The sequence below is a fragment of the Anguilla rostrata genome, chromosome 2, assembly GCF_018555375.3.
Source record: "Anguilla rostrata isolate EN2019 chromosome 2, ASM1855537v3, whole genome shotgun sequence".
NCBI lineage: Eukaryota > Metazoa > Chordata > Actinopteri > Anguilliformes > Anguillidae > Anguilla > Anguilla rostrata.
In genome coordinates this window covers 43,003,644-43,021,525 of record NC_057934.1, presented here as the reverse complement: position 1 = coordinate 43,021,525, position 17,882 = coordinate 43,003,644, and the positions used below count along the sequence as shown (strand labels likewise).

Genomic DNA, 17,882 nt, shown 5'->3' with positions numbered 1-17,882 from the left:
TGACACAGAAGGTAGTGTAATGTTTATTGAGATTTGAGCAATCTGTATGAATCAGAAGACATCAAAACAATTTCATATCCCTATTATTATCAGATTACAATTGTTTAAATTGGACATAAGATATGACTTTACATTGATCTTACATATAAGCAGTATGAAACACAGTAACTAATACATCAAAAATTCAATTATTTAAAAAAAGAAAAAGAAGCTCATGTCAACACAGATAGAAAATGTCAACCGTCATGAGTAGCAATATAGTGCTTAAAAGCTCAAGCTAAAACACCAAGTTCTTGAAAATCCAGTATTTTTCTTTAAATGAGGCTGATTTACTGTGACAATAGGCTCTCTGCCTTTTTAAACATAAATCATATGATTCCCAACCATCCTTGGTCCCCAGGGTCCCTACCCTTCAATTATTGTCTGCCTGCAGCCAGAGCAGCTGCACAAAAAAAAAAAAAAAAACAAGTCAGGAAAGGATATGCTGCAAGTCAGCTCAAATGTAGGGTGAGTTTCCCACGTGAACTGCTGCAGCGTTCTCAGGCCTGCCGGTGAGCATGCGAGGAACATGCCAGTGAATCAGCGACCTCTTCTTCACGCGTTCCGCTGAGTGGTGGCCCGCTTCCCCTCAGCTCTCTCTGACCCCTCCCTCAACTGTAGCAGGCCAGCTGACTTCTGCCAAGGTCTGTATCTGGCGGAGAAAAGAGAATAAAGTACGAAACTCCCATCAGGTGAGGTTAGCACCTCTGACTCACGTGGAGCGTCAATGACAGGAAAGCCACAAGCAATAGGCGACTGATGACGACAGTTTTGGTGACTCAGGAGGCGGCTCAATTTGATGCACGCGGGAGTCCGCTACAAGGTCACAGTGCCTCAGAACACGGTGTAATACAAGCGTCCAGCACAGCAGCACAGCAGAGTGCCTTCACACTCCTCCCCAACCTTTCCTGCCTCGCTGCACAGCCGGCATTAGCGTTTGGCCTTCACCTCCCTATTAATGACCCCATCTTTTCATCTCTGTGAGGCCTAAAAGCCTTTAGGGTTAAACGCCGCGCCGAAGCAACAGCAGAGGAACGCCGGTAAGTGGGCCCGGGGGCCATTACTCCACAGTGCCATTACATGAAAACCTTCTTAAGAGGGCCTCGTGCCGGAGACAAACGGGGCATCGGCTCCGGTGTCAAGCGCCCCGCAGATTCAATTGCTGTCTTTGTTTTTTGCGCCCGCGCCCACGGTAGCACTTTGAGAACGCGGTGTTCTCAGACGGGTCTGTTCGGGTACTAATTGCGTCTGCCCTCCGCAGCTGTGACAGTACGGTCGTGTGGCAGCCTGCCCTCAGTACGCAGCAGCCGCCGCTGTAGACTGCGCGGACGAGAAGAGGATCGGCTTCCGTTAAACGGACGGCTTCCACGCGACTTTGCCGACTGAAACACAGGAGTCAACCGGAGCACCTTCACTTGAATGCAATATCCAGTCGCAAAAAATTACACAAAATTATTTATTCAGGTGATACGGTTTAAAAGAGATGTATTCAAATATTAAAAGCATAAACCCATTTAACGGATGTGTAAAAATCAGCCTGTGTCACGATGCAAAGGAAAACCAGGCTGTTCGGCCAGGACATGTCATGTCTCCCACATTCAGTGACGTGAAGGCTTTACCTCATTTGGTCACCATCCCCGTTCAGTAATCAATATTCCTCATGGCAGCTATTGAGGAGGCGAGTCTTCGGGACAGGGGTTTGGCTGTCTGTCTGTAGTCCTCGGGCTTGGCCTTCAGAAGGCTGACTATCTGCTGCAGGGTCCGTGAGGGCTGGAGACCCAGAGCGTCCATCACGTTGCTCAAGTAGTCTAGAGGGCGAGAGCTTCTGTCAAAAAACGCGAACGCACAAACAAAAGCATGCACTCTCACTTCTCTGTGAAAGTATGTTTCTATAGGTCACCTAGCATCTCCAAACTCCTTCAACAGCTGACAGTATAATGAGTAGCATAATCCGATTCGATCATTCATAGACTGCAGGTTAGTTCAGTTGATTTTCATGTTAATTGAATGCATATGGCAACTGAAACAGATCTTCTGCTGTTTGTGCTAAGGCCCAAAACTAGTCCTGCTTACCTAAAGATCTTGTCCATGTGCCAGAATTAGACTGAGGCTTTCATGCCAGAAACTTTTAAGCATTGACAAAAATCCAAAAGGAAAGCCCTGCTCTCAGTATGCCGATCCAATCTGGGAGCTGTTCAGTCGCGCGGGGGTAAACGGAGGCACTCCCCGTCCCCTGAAACACGCTGTCCACCCATATGCCGTCTCTCTGCGTGACGAGACGACTTAACTCCCATATGCCGGGACTGTGCTCCCTTCACTACTCGGGCTGTTTAGTGCTGACTGCAGCGCGATCAGCTGCTGCATCCCCGCAGAGCCCGACGTGGAAGCCTCTAGTGGGCCCACTCAGCGATGACTCAGCAGTGTGTGATGCGTGCCTTACAGCACATTCTGCCAGCAGCACTCTCGCACAAGCAGCGAGTGATCTAATGACAGACGGGGAGAGCATAAAGATCATTCAAGTTCTTATTTTACAGCCTTTCTCCGGCGAGTTATTTTTCCCCATTCCTCCTTTTTTTTTAGCCACGAGCGTCGCTATTTCGCAGTCAACAGTCATTCGTCACAATCAGCTCACCGGGCCTATCAGTAACGCATCATTAAGCGAGCTACAATATCGGTACAACGGAGGAGCAGGAGCACATCAGCATGGCCACCACTAGGGTGCGCATTTCCACCCATCTCAAGAGTGCCTAGCTCCTGAGAGCCAGATTGAAAGGCTCTCAAGAGTGCTGGCCAGTTCAAGTGAGTTGCACACCAAGTGCTAGGTCTGACCAAATCACACAATTATTTTTATGTCTCTGTAAAGCTATTTTCAGTGCTTATTTCCTTTTTTTATCTAAAGTTTGTTTATTATTATTTTCTTATTTTTTATGTTGCTAGTTAGATGACTTTTTAAAATAAATATGCACTAGGTATGCGGTATAACATTTAGAAAAATTTTAGACGATTTCTTACATCTTTTAAGTTGCTGTTATGAAGTTTCATGATAACAAAAAAAATATGATTGCTCATGTTTACAGTTCTTCCTGTGTCTTTTCATTTATCCCAAAAAACGTGGCATTCTGTGCTTGCTGGATTATTTCCTGGATAAATTTTACTGTAGTTTCTGATGAAATACGAAGCCAAATACAATCTTAAAGTGTAAAAAAACTGCCACTAAATAATTGTGTAAATGCAGTAGGTCAATTCTGCAAGTAGAAATTGAATTATTTTCACTCCTTATTTCAGCAAACAAATATCAAATTTCACATTCGTTCTCACTTCCAAATAAGAAGTTTAGATAAACAAGACTTGTTTGTGGTAAACTGAACCTGTATCTTGACATGCCCAATAAACACCACTGTGAAGCTACTGACAGGTTTGAAAAAAACCTAATTAATCTTTAAAAGTTACGGCCATACTATCTGAATAAGAGCCTTCGAACAGCCTGAGGTCATCTGAAATAATTAAAATAATTATTTAAAGAAGTAATTAACGATTCCAACTGAATCAGAGTTTAAAAACCTTTCTTGTGCACAGGAAACAGCTGGAGAATGAACTTTGTAGAGCATCGTTAGTTATGCCCGCATGACCTTCGCTCACCTATATCAGTGGCCAGCTGCTTGGTGGAGTGGGGGGTGAGCTCAGGGATCAGCAGAATGGCATCACAGTACGTCTGCATCGTTGCCCTGGCGATTGAGCCCAGCCAATAGTCTGCAGTGTTATCCAACTCAGGCAGGTCATCACCTATTTGAAATAAAATACCAATTATCTTAGGCAACTGTCCAGTTCTTTGTAAACACCTTCCCAGCCACATTCAAACCTATCCAGCATTTATAAATACAGTCTGACAGTTTGGCAGAGCAAATACATATACTACAATTGTTACAAATTGTTACCACAGTGAATTAATTAAAAACACATAAGGCCAGAATTTTCACTACCACAAAAAAACCACAAAATATATTAGTGAGTAGTAACAGGATGTTACGAAAGAGATCAGAGATATACTTAAAAAGTAATAATAATAACAAGCAATGCCTATAAATGAGTTTATAAAAATGTATTTTAGATGAAACTGATGATTTATAGAAATTTAAACTACCAAAGATATGTAATACCTTAAACAAATTAAGAAAAGTCTGGTACTATACGTACACCCACAAAGTGTGTAATTTTATGTATTTTCAGACGGTATTATCAAATGGTCCCTAACCAGTAGTTGAGACTTGAATTATTATAATGCTGCTCTAATATAATGGACAGCAGGCAGCAGAGAGGAACCCCCGAATGGAGAGTTTGACGTGTTGCAGGAGGAAACAGGGAGGGGGCTGTGTGCGGGATCACCTTGCTCAGGAGGGAAGGGCAGTTTCCCAGCATGCAGCGCCAGCTCCAGCGCTGGGTCCTCCTGTGTGACAAAGGGCTCCAGATGCAAAGGCAGGGACATGATGTACTGGCCAATCTGAGGAGGGACACAGACACGTGTAACCATGAGGAATGGACTTCAATTCCCACGCTCCCGAAAGATGATTAGTTCATTGGACATGCTGCGATGCTACATAACGACAGAGAACAACTTGCATCATTTTGAAAGACTGCCCTTATCACCGCCCACACAGTCATCTTCCCTCTCTCAGATAAGGGCTGTGAATCTAAACAGAGCGCCATTATCTCTGTTGAGGATTGTCAAAGCCTGCTTCTGCGAGGCTTTAACTCTGATGAACAGATTTAATCACAGATTACAAGACAAAGCCATAAAGACGCGCGATGGTTTCAGGCTTTGTGGACCATTCACAGGCTGTGCGGCAATCTGGGAGGAAAACAGTAACACAGGGAGGCCTTTTGGAGGGGCGCACGATGGTTTCTGGGTTTAATAAGTTTTAAAAAATCTTTGGGATAAATAGATTGTTTGGTGTGTACAAATTCACTTGCTGCAATTTTCACATTTCAAGAACCTGTGGAATATGGTAAATATGTTTTTGTACCAGTGTAAAAAAGTAGTGTAATATAATAAATACTTTCTGTGAAGTCCACGAAATTCTAGCGCTGCTCCGGGACCTCCTGCATAGAGCTTATGCACACAACTATCCATTTATCTGACCTCTGGTACCCTGGGCATGCACTGCAGGTCAGGCTTACATTGCTGATGTACTCCAGTGGAGACAGACTGAAGGTGGGCAGGTCCTCTGTCAGACTCTCTCCCATACCACTGGAGTTCCTGCTCTGCTGACAAAGATAGCACGATTGCACAAAGACCATCAAGTACAATCCTTAAAGAAAAAACAGGCAGTTCATCTTAGCAGGTTAGCCGTTAGCTCAAAGCGAATGGCAGCCCTCACCTCGATCTTGGAGACCAGGCAGAGCTGGTGCTTGATCTGCAGGAAGACGGAGTCAAAGGCCAGCTGGTTTGCCTGCTGGTTGAGGCGGGTGAGGGCGGCGCGGGGCTCGGTGAGGAGGCTGGAGTTACCCGTGCCCTTCTCCTGAAACACAGGGAGCACACAGGCACTGAGCACTTCGCCCCCCCGAAAACGCACGTTCATTTTCAAATGGGAACCAGGAGCAAAACACTTCCCAGAAGCGTTTCCATTAACAACTGTTTTGTCTTTTGCGATCTTACCCGCAATACAAATATTTGTGGAAAGCCATTGACTGGGTCTTAAATGTTCAATTCAATCACAAAAAAATATCCAATAGCCACTTAGTCATGCTATTCTAGAATTAAACCAGATTTGAGACTTAAACCAGAGCTGCAAAGTCTCTAACATCAGCGGAAAGGACGGCGGCCATCTTTAACACAGTCGTGAAACACCCACGCTACACCCTCAGCTTCTCCCTCACCTTCAGGTTGTACAGCATCTCCATCAGGCTGGCGTACTCGGCGGGGTCCCCCTTCAGCAGGTAGTTGTACTCCTGCCAGGGGTTCTTAGCGGAGGCCTTCCTGTCTGCGGAGCTGGCCTCCTGTATCCCGGCCAAGCTGCGGGGGCTGTAGGATTCTGACAGGTACCTACCGGCCGTGGCCAGGATCCTGCGGGCAGGGAGCACAGACACGCGGCTCAGGGGCGACGTCAGTGCGCCAGCGCCAACTGACACGGGTCTAAATTCCACCCGCTAACCGCTCAATCTCACAGTCAGTTAGTACATTCACCAGGGAGGGAGGGGGGATTCAAAGCTTTTCATTAAGAGCTGACTGTATCTACAGCTCACGCACTGGTGTTGACACCATACTAACTTCAGAGCGTTCCTATAGTCAACTGAGTGTCCCCATTCAAAACATGGTATCCATGGTATCCATAAGTCTAAATGATATCAATCTAAATCTCCACTGAGCTACCAGAGGGTACATTAAACAGGTCCCATTGTGAACTACAAATGATGAGGTGAAGCAGAAGCAGGTGAAAAATAGATACTCCTTGCTGTGTAATAAAAGGAAGTGAGTAACAAAGACAGTAAGACAGAAAAGGCTCCAGATGCCGCTGAGCCTCTTACCTGTTAGACAGCTGCTGCTCAAACGCTCCACACTGCCTCAGCAGCTCACCACAAGTGGCAATAATCCTACAGTACAAAAGAACCAGAGGGAAATGGCAATAACCGTACAAGTAAAACTGATATGCAACAATGAAACGGAAGCCATTTTAATCTAACCAGCAGTGCTGGGAAATGAAAATCTAATGACAGTGCATTTTCATGGGAAAAGGGATGTTTGTACAACAGGATATAAGCATTTACCTTCTGGCTCATGAAATGAACCAACCACAAACTTAGTCAAATGCAAACTTTCTTGATTTGTAGTTTTACCAAGGAGCTAGTCAATTACTTTATCTATCATGCAGCATTAATCTGTAATATTTAGGGAAACTCAAAAAAAAAAAAAAACTTTGTTCCCAATGAACACGCTCACAAGAAACACCATTCTTTGCGAAATGCCATTGTTACTTAGAAAGCCTGGGAGCTCTGCTCTAACAGTGACGGTTTGACAGGCGGCCAGGGGGGTTTGACCAGGCAACCACACCCACCTGACCGAGTTCTGGAAGGCGGTCCAGTCCTCCTGGTACGCTGAGGCGCTGCAGGCGTCCTCCAGCCTGCACTTCTTTCGGATGGACTGCAGGGTGATGGAGAAGTCCGACACGTACCTGCAGAAAACGGTCGACTTGAGGAACACTGACAGTAAGAGCGACCACTCCTATTTATCAGCTCTGAATGTCTGTGACTGAGTGTCTGAGTGCATCATGTCTACAAACAGCTCGTACCTCCTGAACTTTAAACTTTATTCCTGTGGTAAACATGCTGCACTTGAGGCAAGACACTGCATTTTCTGGAGACCAGCAGAAATAGCCACGTGGACATTTCCTCCACAAAAGCATGTGTGTGTGTGTGTGTGTGTGTGTATGCATGTGCGTGTGTGTGTGTGTGCATGTTTAATGTTTGTGTGTTCATGTCTGTGTGTCTGTGAGGTGTGCATGTTAGTCATTGTGTATTGTGAATAATTGTCCTCCTACGATGCATGTGTCTACGTCTGTAGGTGGCATGTATGTGCGCGTGCGCCTGAGTTTGTGTAAGCGCTCATGTCTAAAAATCCATGGACGCAGGCTCAGGCGCCACTCAACCCACACACCCAGGCACATTAACTACTTCCATCACTCACAGATAAACAACCAGAAGTACAGTTCACCTTGCACGTGCACAGGCACATACACTACCCACAGACACGTACGCACACAGATGAGTACATGTGTACGTGCACACGCAAGGTGAACTGTACACGTTGTACACACGTATGTTTTTGTGCTTATCAGACTACCTGTTTGTGCGCATGCGTGTCTGTGGGTAGTGTATGTGCATACGTGCACGTACAAGTTGAACTGTGCTTCAGTTTGCATATCTGTGAGTAATGTATAATCAGTAGTTAATGTGCATGCGCGCATGTGGCTGGGTGTGTGGGTTGAGTAGCGGCGGAGCCTGCGTCAGTCTGGGTCTATGAATAGTGCTTGTGTCTGTGCGCTGTGGAGGTGGATGTGTGTGTGTTTCTGTGTGTGCTCATGTGGGCGCGCATGCGCGCGTCGGAGAAAGCAGACGGTTCAGACGTCCCATACTCGGTGAAGAGCGCTTTGAGTACGTACTTGGCGAAGAGCGCTTTGAGTGCATACTTGGTGAAGAGCGCTTTGAGTACGTACTTGGTGAAGAGCGCTTTGAGAGCCTTCAGCAGCCCGCAGACGGCCAGGCCGTCGGTCAGCTTGACGCAGCGGTCCACAGCCGCGCCGGCCAGGCCGAAGAGCTTGGTGACGGACTGGCTGAGCTCCTGCACGCAGTCTATCACCTCCCCACGCTCCTGCCAAGCACAGCCGCGGTGCGCAGCACATCAGTCACCAGCCCACGGCGCAGTTGCGCACGCTCCGAGCGGATCTCCACAAACAAGGGCGAGGGAGGCGGTATGACTAATACTGAGACGGATGGCACTCGCCCCAGATAACCTTTTTCATGAGAAACAGTCCTGCGTCCCGTAAGGGGGAGGAGCTCCACTCACCAAGGGCACCGCGCTGATCTGAATCAGCAGGTTGGACTCCTCCAGTTCCCCGTACTGCAGCTGGTAAGGCTTGTAGGGGTCATAAAGGGCAGTCACCAGCTCGGCCACTTTCAGCAGGTTGGTCTCGCCTGGCGTCAAAGACAAAAGGGGGGGGGGGGTGGTGTATTGTGAGATTTAGCTTCCTGCTTGGCGCCTCAGCACGTGGCTCTGAGCCAATCGGCGCTCGACCCTACCCAGGTGGGGCAGCATGGCCGCCTCCAGGTTCCTCCCGAAGTTGGCGGCGGTCTGGTGGAGCTCCAGCAGGGTCTCCAGCTTGTCCTCCTGGGGGGCGCGCTCCATGGCCGTGCTGAGGCACACTGGGATAGACGGCACCATGGCGCCCAGCGTCTGGATCAGCAGCACGGTCACCACCTCGTACGGGTTCTTAAACACCTGCCAGACACCAATCAACACAGAGTCTGACCCACACTGCTCTAAAAGAGACACCTATCACATCACAGAATACGCATCATTTCAAAATGATAGTGTAGCGTCGTTTGGCTGATTCGAACAAGGAGACAAGCAAACAGCTGAAACATATTGAAGGCCTCCAAAACTTAACAGGAAATGGGACTGACTGAGAAACTGGTATCAGAACGTTGCAGGTTAGGTGACAGAGGGCTACCAAAAAAAACTAACACAGCTCTTTATGCTGTGGCTAATTATATCCTTAAGCTAGCTACAGTATATCACCCTGCCACCAATCTAGGGAAGCCAATGTTCCCACCCCCCACAACACACACACGAAACATGGATCATTGCAAAGCAGCAAAACCAGAGAGTACTTCCAAGTCAATGAGCAGAACATTCTTAACGCAGCGAAATATTCGGCTCGTAGCATAAGCCCCCGGGCGCGAGGGTGCCGATTGGTCAAAGGGCCTTGGTGGCGCCGTACCTGACTGCTCCACTGCAGCTGCGAGTGCCACGTGGAGAGCAGCGTGTCGTAGAGCTCGGCCAGCTGCTTGCCGAGGCCAAGCTCGGTCTGGCACAGGTCCTGCCACACGCCCACCAGCTGACCCTGTGGGCAGAGAAGCGCCGCGGCATTACCGCAAACCACAGAGCCGCCTCACAGGCCGGCTGCCTTCAGATGAGCCCGCCCCGTTCCTGCGGTCGGGAAGTGTGCACAGATCAAGAAGCAGAAAGCAGGGTTTGGGAAGTGTCTAGCGTGTCTCACCTTGTGACACTTGTAGTAATAGGCAAGGAGTTGCGGCATCCTATCGATCTCTGTGAAGACTTTCACAAACAGCTTTGCTTGGTCTGGGGACAGCGAAAACAAAAGAGGAACAGTCAAAACGCAAACGTTGGACTTTAGATAGGGAGGCATCCTGTCGATCTCTGTGAAGACTTTCACACACAGCTTTGCTTGGTCTGGGGACAGCAAAAACAAAAGAAGAACAGTCAAAACGCAAACGTTTGATTTTACGTGGGGGGGCTTTCATGCACAGAGCCAGCGTGCATGGGGCCAGCGTGCATGGGGCCAGCGTGCATGGAACCAGCGTGCATGGGGCCAGCGTGCATGGGGCCAGCAGCACAGGCCTCACACGAGGCAATCTCTCACCCAGAGACTGCGAATTGAAGGTGGCCACAATCTGGGGGCTGGCCAGGGCCTCCAGCCTGTTCTTCAGGGCCTCCAGGTGGACGCACTTCTCAGAGTAGTCGGGGGTGTCCACCAGCATGGCCAAACTGCTCTGCATGCTGGTGAGCTTGGAGGAGATCAGGGCCAGGTCCTGGGGAGGAATGAGGAGCACAGAGCACTGGGTCAGCATCTGAGTCACCCGTTTGATTTACACAGTGTGCATTGCTTTCTGTTAACCTTGCCTGACAGTGCATAGGGAGTATAAGGAGGCAATGCAAATAATTTAATCCACAAAAACATAATTTTACAAAATTTCTACAACATGAGATAATATTCTTCATTCTCTTCCCATTAATAGACAGACTGGGGATCTGGATATCCCATGTGGATATTCTCCTGAGTTGCTGACCACATGAACGGAACATCCACCAGGCTGCGAGCAGTCAAAGATCACACAGTGAGAAGAAGATAGCCCTCTTCCAACCACCTGAGTCTTGAAAGTCTCTTCGATGTCTGCGCTCAGCGTGCTCCATTTGTCCGCTTCCTGCAGAGCCTCGGCGGCCAGCTGCATGCGAGACTTCACCTGATCGATCTCCACCAAGACCTGGGGAAAAGAGACTCGATAAGACCAACACACCCATCAGCACCTTCAACACTCCCTCTTGCACACTAGCTTGCAGTTTTCTCCCTGGTCTGGGACACACAGTTTATAAATCTTCTTAAATATAGGGCAAATGCATTTCCTTGAAACACAGCGGTGAGATCTAACCCATGAAACCGCTAGATTTGCCCTTCAGAAACCATGGCCAACAATGACTTGCACAAATTACTGTACAGCCCAAAGAGCAGTTTCCCAGAAACGTACACAACATGCATACGTTGCTTAGATGCCACTGTGGTGTCTCGAATGTTAATGCTGATTTCCTGTGTACCTCAGCTACCTACAGACACAAACAGGAACCATCATAACATTGTTTCTACATAAACCAACCACACAACTGTTTCCTCTGCAGTTTCACGTCTCCTCCATCCTGGGCTATCGGTAACACAACATGTCATGCACACAGAATTATATTTTTGAACAGAATTTTTTTTCACAAACATTTGTCACAACATGCCTTACAGTGGACCCTGTAAGTAAGCCTATCCTCCTCTGGTCAGCTCAGGGTGAGGATATTAATGACCAACACAGTCAATCTAAAGCTAATTACATAATGAATCCATTTTGTGCAGCTGGGCATGACATTTCCTGTTGTTCTACATGACCACCGCCATTCACTTATTAGAACAACCGCATAGGAAACAGGAAGAAGAAAGTTCAGCAATTAATCAGCAGCATCATACAGGAAGTGATAATCAGGAAACCTTCATAAGGTTTACCAGAACTAAGACAGCAGTATAAATGCAGATTATACAATTATTCAATAAAATGTATATTTAGCCGTTCTTCTCCAGAAATTTGTTTAGTGAAATACAGCGGGTCTGTTGTGTACATTACAGTCAAAATGATCACACAACATGGGATATTGAGAGCACACTTAAATGTATAGCTGTGGATTTTAGGGATAGGAGAAAAGGACGGGGTTGGGTTAATAAAAACATAATTACCTTTCTTTATACTGAATTACTACAATGACAAATGTTACTTTTAAAAAAGAAATGGGATAAGTACATATTTTTTTTAAATGTATCATGTATTTTGTTAATATTACTACATTATATGGTTTCGATTGGCCCAGACAGTTTATTCACAATGAAGGATAGTTTGATACTTATAGAATTTTCTGTCAACAAGCCAGCTTTACAATGATGTGTATGGGGAATGTGGGCATTGGCGCTAAAATTAAGGAAATATTCTTCCCGTAACACCAGAAGGGAGCTTGTACAGCAGGTTATGTTTCCAGAGATTTTCAAAGGCTAAAGCAGATTAAGCATTACGAATTGATAAAAAACATGTGGTTAAATAAGGGACGTATGGAAATATGTTACAGGAATAAGAATAATTAAATATAGAGTGGGACATGGGCAGACAGATTTTTCGTTCATTCTCAAACAGAATCACAAAGAACATTAGGCAAAAATCTGTAGTTCACTAGCAAACCACGCTTGGTTCACCAAGTATTCTAAATTAAAGCAGTAAATAAAACGAATATGTTTCTTTATTTGTAATTTCCTATTACATGTCTAGCATTTACGCATTTTGTATTTATATTTGAGTGGACAGAACACAGATTAATAATGATTTTATAAAAAGTACTGGTCACAGTCATGACCCAATTATAATTCACACTAAAAACATTAAATATAATACATAATGCTAAAGCTGAGCTCTCTGCACACCAGTAAGGACTCAAAACATTTGGCATGTCTATTTATTGATAACAATCAAAAGTTTATCTTAGCAGTACCTATATTTAAATTACAGGAAATCATTCAGGCATTACTTTAAACTGCTGTGCATTAAAGTACTTTAAGTCTTTTAAGTACTCTTGTATGTTTAACCTGGCTGCCTGTAACCAACGTGGATTCCTGCAGGAATAATCAGGTTGTAATTTACTGAAGTACCTGCATGGACTGGACTGTATCCTGCTCAAACTTCTTGATGTCCTCCTTGACCAGGATCATCTGCTCCTTCAGGAAGGAAGCCTCCTGCTTCAGAGCCTCCACGTCACGTAGCACCCTGGGCATATTCTGAAGGGCCTGGTTACTGCTCTCTGCACCGCGGCAGCACCATGACAACAACAGAAAAAACAGCATTAAGTGATCCTTGAGTGACCCCAAAACAACATGACGTCAGCTTCCATTTGTTCAACACAGCGAACATACAGCCAAGTAGACTGCATGTAATTTTCTAGTCCATACCAGTTTGAGCCGTTTCTATCTCTGTGCAAGGTGGTATCAGTTGAGCAGAGATGCATGATATTGAAAATCTTGCCCGATATGCTTTTCGTGCTGTGACAATTCTTGTGATATGTTGTCATGTTATGCACAGGCTTCATGTTTTAACCAGTATATATCGGCCTCCGCCACCACAAAAATCTAATAATTACCAGCTGTCTTAATTATGTAAGCGTAACCAGAGGCAACATGTCAAGTCCACTCAGTCAGCTGTCAAAATTTAACCAGTGAACAATACCAGTCCAACACAAACAGCTACAAAATTCTGACATGACAGCAAGCCATTTAAGTAATGAACACCACCAACATTGCATCCTCAGTTGTTATCCCATTAAACACAACATCCATCCTATCATCACTATGTTTTGAGTACAAGGCTAGAGCATTCATCATGGCTAACATCACATCAGCCATTCCTGAGATAAAAAATAACAATTTATAAGAAAATTACTGAGGTTTACAATGTCTTCTGTGGACATCTCTAAAATGCTGAATTTTTTTCTGAAAACTCATGTCCTCTCATCTGTCTACAGCAGCTTGCATCCATGCAAGCAAAGACTGGGCTGAAACATATTGGGTTTGTGGAAGGTTAAACACAGCTTTGAATGGTCTGTTGAAAAGCTTGTGAGCATCTCAAATATGCTAGGGCACTTGTTACAGACCACACATAGCAAGTCCAGACAAGTACAGCAGGGGTTCTAAATCCTGGTCCTGGGCGGCCACAGGGTAAGCTGGTTTTTGTCTTTACTCATGACTTAATTTATCAATTAATGTTATTGTTTTTCCACTCGTCATCTGGTTCCTTAGGTCTGACCTGGTTTCTGATTTTTAGGGGATAACAAGAACCAGCAGAAAAATGGATGATATCGATGCATTGTACACGTCAAGTTGTGCAGATATACAAAAATATAACAAGACTGCATTGTGCACAGCATTAGTGAGCTTACCTTCTATGGCATTGTTGACTTCCTGGATGAAGAGCTGAAGTTTCATAACCAGTGTGGCTGCGTGACCATCTGCCTTCCCTGGGGCATCCTTCTGAACCATTTTAAAGGCACCATTCACCCATTCCTTCACATCAAAATCATCATCCAGGAACTTTGAAAAATCCATTGTATTCCTCTTCCTTTTTGTAGCTCAGTCAAACAGGAAGGTCACCATTCCCTGTGAATGCAATAGGCTACGTCATGTAATTGGCCAGGTATATTCCTCGTACATGAACCATCACTAAACATGGATCAGCTATAATTTCAGAAATTAAGTCTTACTAATTGCTAAACATTTTCCAAAAGTTAAAAGCACAGGTATTCAAGGACACCAATCATTTGGAGATGTGGGGCAATGTGATCACAGGGGTTAGCTAATCATCGGGCTGGATGCTATTAATGTTTATTAGATCATGAAGATATTTCTGAACAATTGATTCAAGAGGAATGCGAGTGGCTTTCCAACTGTAACCACAAAGGGTCACTATAGGTAATATTTTGATAAACAGGGCAGGCATGCAACCAGTTACGCCATGAGGATTAATTTGAAAAAGTCTGACAGCATAAATATGCTGACAATACTGTACTATGAAGCAGGTTAAGGGAAGAGCCAACAAAGTGAAACATGGACAGACTAACATAATGTACAGAAAATTCCCAGATTATCTACTGGGGATGCATGACAACTTTTCCAGTTTTCTGGTACCAATTATATGTGACTACTGTGATTTTCAATGGTAGATAAAACCGTTTCTTGTACTGGAGTCAGATCGAAGTCAATCCACATGCTTTGAGGCTTCACGTGTGGTATCTAATTATATGATTAATGTATGAAAACGTTTCACAAGAGACTGGGGACCTCGTACTGATCGTACTACTGCTTTCAGAACAGGTCCGAATTTTCTGCAGGCCCTATTTATAAACGTTGCATAATATTCAAATAACATAACATTTCACTTATGATGACTTATTACCTAACTTACAAGACCTAGCATTAACCAGATGTAAGTGCATATCAATGTATCTGAATGGTCACTAAAGTTATCTCCCAGGAACTGTAGTCAATGAAGCTTGCCAAAAGGGAAGAACATGGCTAGCTAAATACTTACGGAGACATTGGCAAAAAGTTGTAAAAATGACTAAAATAATTGTTGGCATAAATTATGTTTCATTAATTATATTTAGATTCCGTTTGCCAACGCTAGGTAGTAATATTACCTACTGTCAGAGCTTCAGTTGATTCTGTAGTTTTTTCCCATTGCTGGTCTTGAGACGAATATAAAATAAACAGCCCAAGAGAATGAAATTATCATTACAACTAAATATAGTTCGAGCAAAGCAACAGCCTCCTCCAGAGTTAATCGGAGGGTGTAGAGTAAAGATTACGTTTTTAAAAGCAGGTAGCTATGTATCCTGCTGTCGTTTAAAACCCTTGTGCTTGTAGCTATGTTTTCACATCTTTGACAGCAGCTTCCTGTACGTGCAGAATCGGATGTATCCGTTCAGAAACAAAACATTCAAAAACTAGATTCCAGGAGAAAGTAACATTTGTCATAGTGCTATCAATTTTAAGTTCACATGATACTCACTATTTTCCGCATATATTACCTGACATATCAGTTGCATAGCAGTCCACTGAGAAAAAAAGACGATACGGTACGCAAAGGATTAAAGGGTAGCTGCATAGAACTACAGTTCAGAGGGTAGCTGCGACGTGGCCAAGTGCTACGTTCAATACTGTCCGTCGAACAACAAAAGTACCGGAAGACAACAAATAATAAATAATTAAGTGGGAAATGCAGTATTTGTGTTAACTGGAGATGGGGAGTGTTTGAAGTTTAAAGACGTATTTTTAAATTAAAAATGGATGAATGTCTAGAAATACATTTTCCCATTTGTATCAAAATTCAGATCAGTTCAATATTGGAATGGTAAATGGACTGCATTTATATAGCGCTTTTATCCAAAGCGCTTTACAATTGTTGCCTCTCATTCACCAGAGCAGTTAGGGGTTAGGTGTCTTGCTCAGGGACACTTTGACACACTCAGGGCGGGGATCGAACCGGCAACCCTCCGACTGCCAGACACCCGCTCTTACCTCCTTAGCTATGTCGCCCCCAGTGTATAAGTATTAAAATCTTAATAAATGTTAATCTTTTTTGGCAAATTACATTACATTCTTACCCTAAACAACTTAAGACATAAATTGGGGGTTAAGAGCAAAATTAACCGTAGAGTTGGGAGGTAAATCTTCAGACCACAAATTCGAAAACATTGGATCACCTGTAAACTAGTTTACAAGAAGACAAGAAGATGACACAATAACAAGATGTACAACTTAGCAAAAGAACAATATAGCAATACAAAAATATCAATAATAAACAATGTAACAACAAATTAGAAGTGCAATCAAGTAGATGTGTAATTCATCACAGTTTCAGCGGAGCCATTGGCAGAACAAGTGCTAGAGCGGGCTGGGAGGGAGCCAAGGTATGATTTGAAGACTTGAGTTTTCAGTTTGCGGCAGACGGGGAGCACTTCACCATCAGTTTGCCTTGCTTCATGAGGAGGTCCAAGAAGAGGGGCAGGAAAAACAAGCCAGGGCAGGTGTAGCCCCGCGAGCCAGTCTCTTTTTTCACTTTCGCTTCCGATCTGACAACATTTGAGTGTATAGCAACATTGGCCTAGAGAAGAGTGGGTACTCCACTTGGTACCACTCTTGACTGGGAAAGTTAGAGAGGTGTATGTCGCTATGGACTTCACAGAGACATTGGAGTATGACAAGGTCAAGAGTGCTGTGTTGTTGAAATATGAAATCACCCAGGTGACTTACCGGCCTGCACTTCTGAGAGCACACAGTAGTCGAGGGAGAGAAACCCAAAGAGCTTCAAGCATATCTTAGAGATCTTTATGATAAGTGAATGACAGTAAGACTGAAGACAAAGGAGGAGATTGGAGAAGAACTCTGCATGTGGATTAAGGAGTGGAACCACCACATCAATTGGAATTGGCAGAGACCTTCATTACTCCCAGATGACTCGCCCTAGGATACCAGCTTGGGAACTCCAGGGGTACCAGGGAAGACCAAAGCCACAGCGCATTCACATCAGCCATTGGTAAGTCTGTTGGTGGTTGTGATTGTGGTTTAAAGAACTTCTCTAAATCATCTGTCACCTCTGGTACTAGTTGTGATTGTAGTTTAAAGACTTCTCTAAATCATCTGTCACCTCTAGTACAAGAGCCCCTGACAATCGATCAAGAGACAAAGCTAAAATAACTTAGTTGTGGACAGTCAGGCCATATGTAGGCAGAATGTCCCGTGAGTCATGTTAGCATAGCTAACCTGTGTTTTGTGCCTAGGGCAGAGAGTGTTGTTGCTTCTGCCCACATCAGAAGCTCCAAAATATTTCCAATGGTCACATAGTGTGAGTTTTGCACCAACTTTTCTAGAATTTGACTGTTACATTATACTAGCCTTCACATGGTTGAAGTTGCTCTTGATATGCGCGTGTATCAGCATTTCCCCTTATTGTAACCTCATCCATTAATGAGGAAATTGCTGTCATCTGGTGCAACCAAAGATGATAACATGACAAAGATTATGGAGAATTGATAGGATGATTGAATGTGGCAGCACCACAAAACCATTTTACTGTCGGATTATTTTCTACTTTTGCAGACTGCTTAGTTAATTATTTTGATCACTAGTGAGTTTACTCGTTGATGTGACACATTTCAAATAGTAATTGCTATTAGATAATTTATTTTCTGCTTTCTGTCAGCCTGT

At 44.6% G+C, this 17,882-nt stretch overlaps 1 protein-coding gene across 7 annotated transcripts; it reads right to left on the bottom strand.

Moving 5' to 3' along the window:
- cog7 (component of oligomeric golgi complex 7) lies at positions 1-15,839 on the bottom strand. Of its 7 annotated transcripts, none has more exons than XM_064322395.1 (19): positions 15,704-15,839; positions 14,057-14,273; positions 12,777-12,925; positions 10,699-10,815; positions 10,194-10,362; positions 9,810-10,003; positions 9,531-9,653; positions 8,830-9,028; positions 8,597-8,724; positions 8,220-8,401; positions 7,089-7,205; positions 6,562-6,627; positions 5,914-6,100; positions 5,415-5,555; positions 5,215-5,298; positions 4,423-4,537; positions 3,679-3,822; positions 1,659-1,847; positions 1-691 (listed from the first exon to the last, which is right to left on the bottom strand). In XM_064322395.1, the coding sequence occupies exons 2-18, from the start codon at positions 14,220-14,222 to the stop codon at positions 1,681-1,683; spliced, it is 2,448 nt and encodes an 815-aa protein (XP_064178465.1). In that variant the 5' UTR covers positions 14,223-14,273; positions 15,704-15,839; the 3' UTR covers positions 1-691; positions 1,659-1,680. The 7 variants fall into 7 exon arrangements, with proteins under 7 accessions (XP_064178465.1, XP_064178466.1, XP_064178467.1 ...); XM_064322396.1 differs by having other exon boundaries at positions 15,685-15,832; XM_064322397.1 differs by lacking the exon at positions 15,704-15,839 and adding an exon at positions 15,314-15,592.
- Between the last annotated feature and the right edge of the window lie 2,043 nt (positions 15,840-17,882).

What these genes read in the sequence shown, in the direction of transcription:
- cog7 (XM_064322395.1), bottom strand. Translation starts at nt 14,222, where the DNA reads ATGGATTTTTCAAAGTTCCTGGATGATGATTTTGATGTGAAGGAATGG. An exon ending in GAGCAGCAGCTGTCTAACAG is followed by an intron (nt 6,101 to 6,561) that starts GTAAGAGGCTCA and finishes CCCTGCCCGCAG; the next exon opens with GATCCTGGCCACGGCCGGTA. An exon ending in GCAGCTGGCCACTGATATAG is followed by an intron (nt 1,848 to 3,678) that starts GTGAGCGAAGGT and finishes CTCGCCCTCTAG; the next exon opens with ACTACTTGAGCAACGTGATG.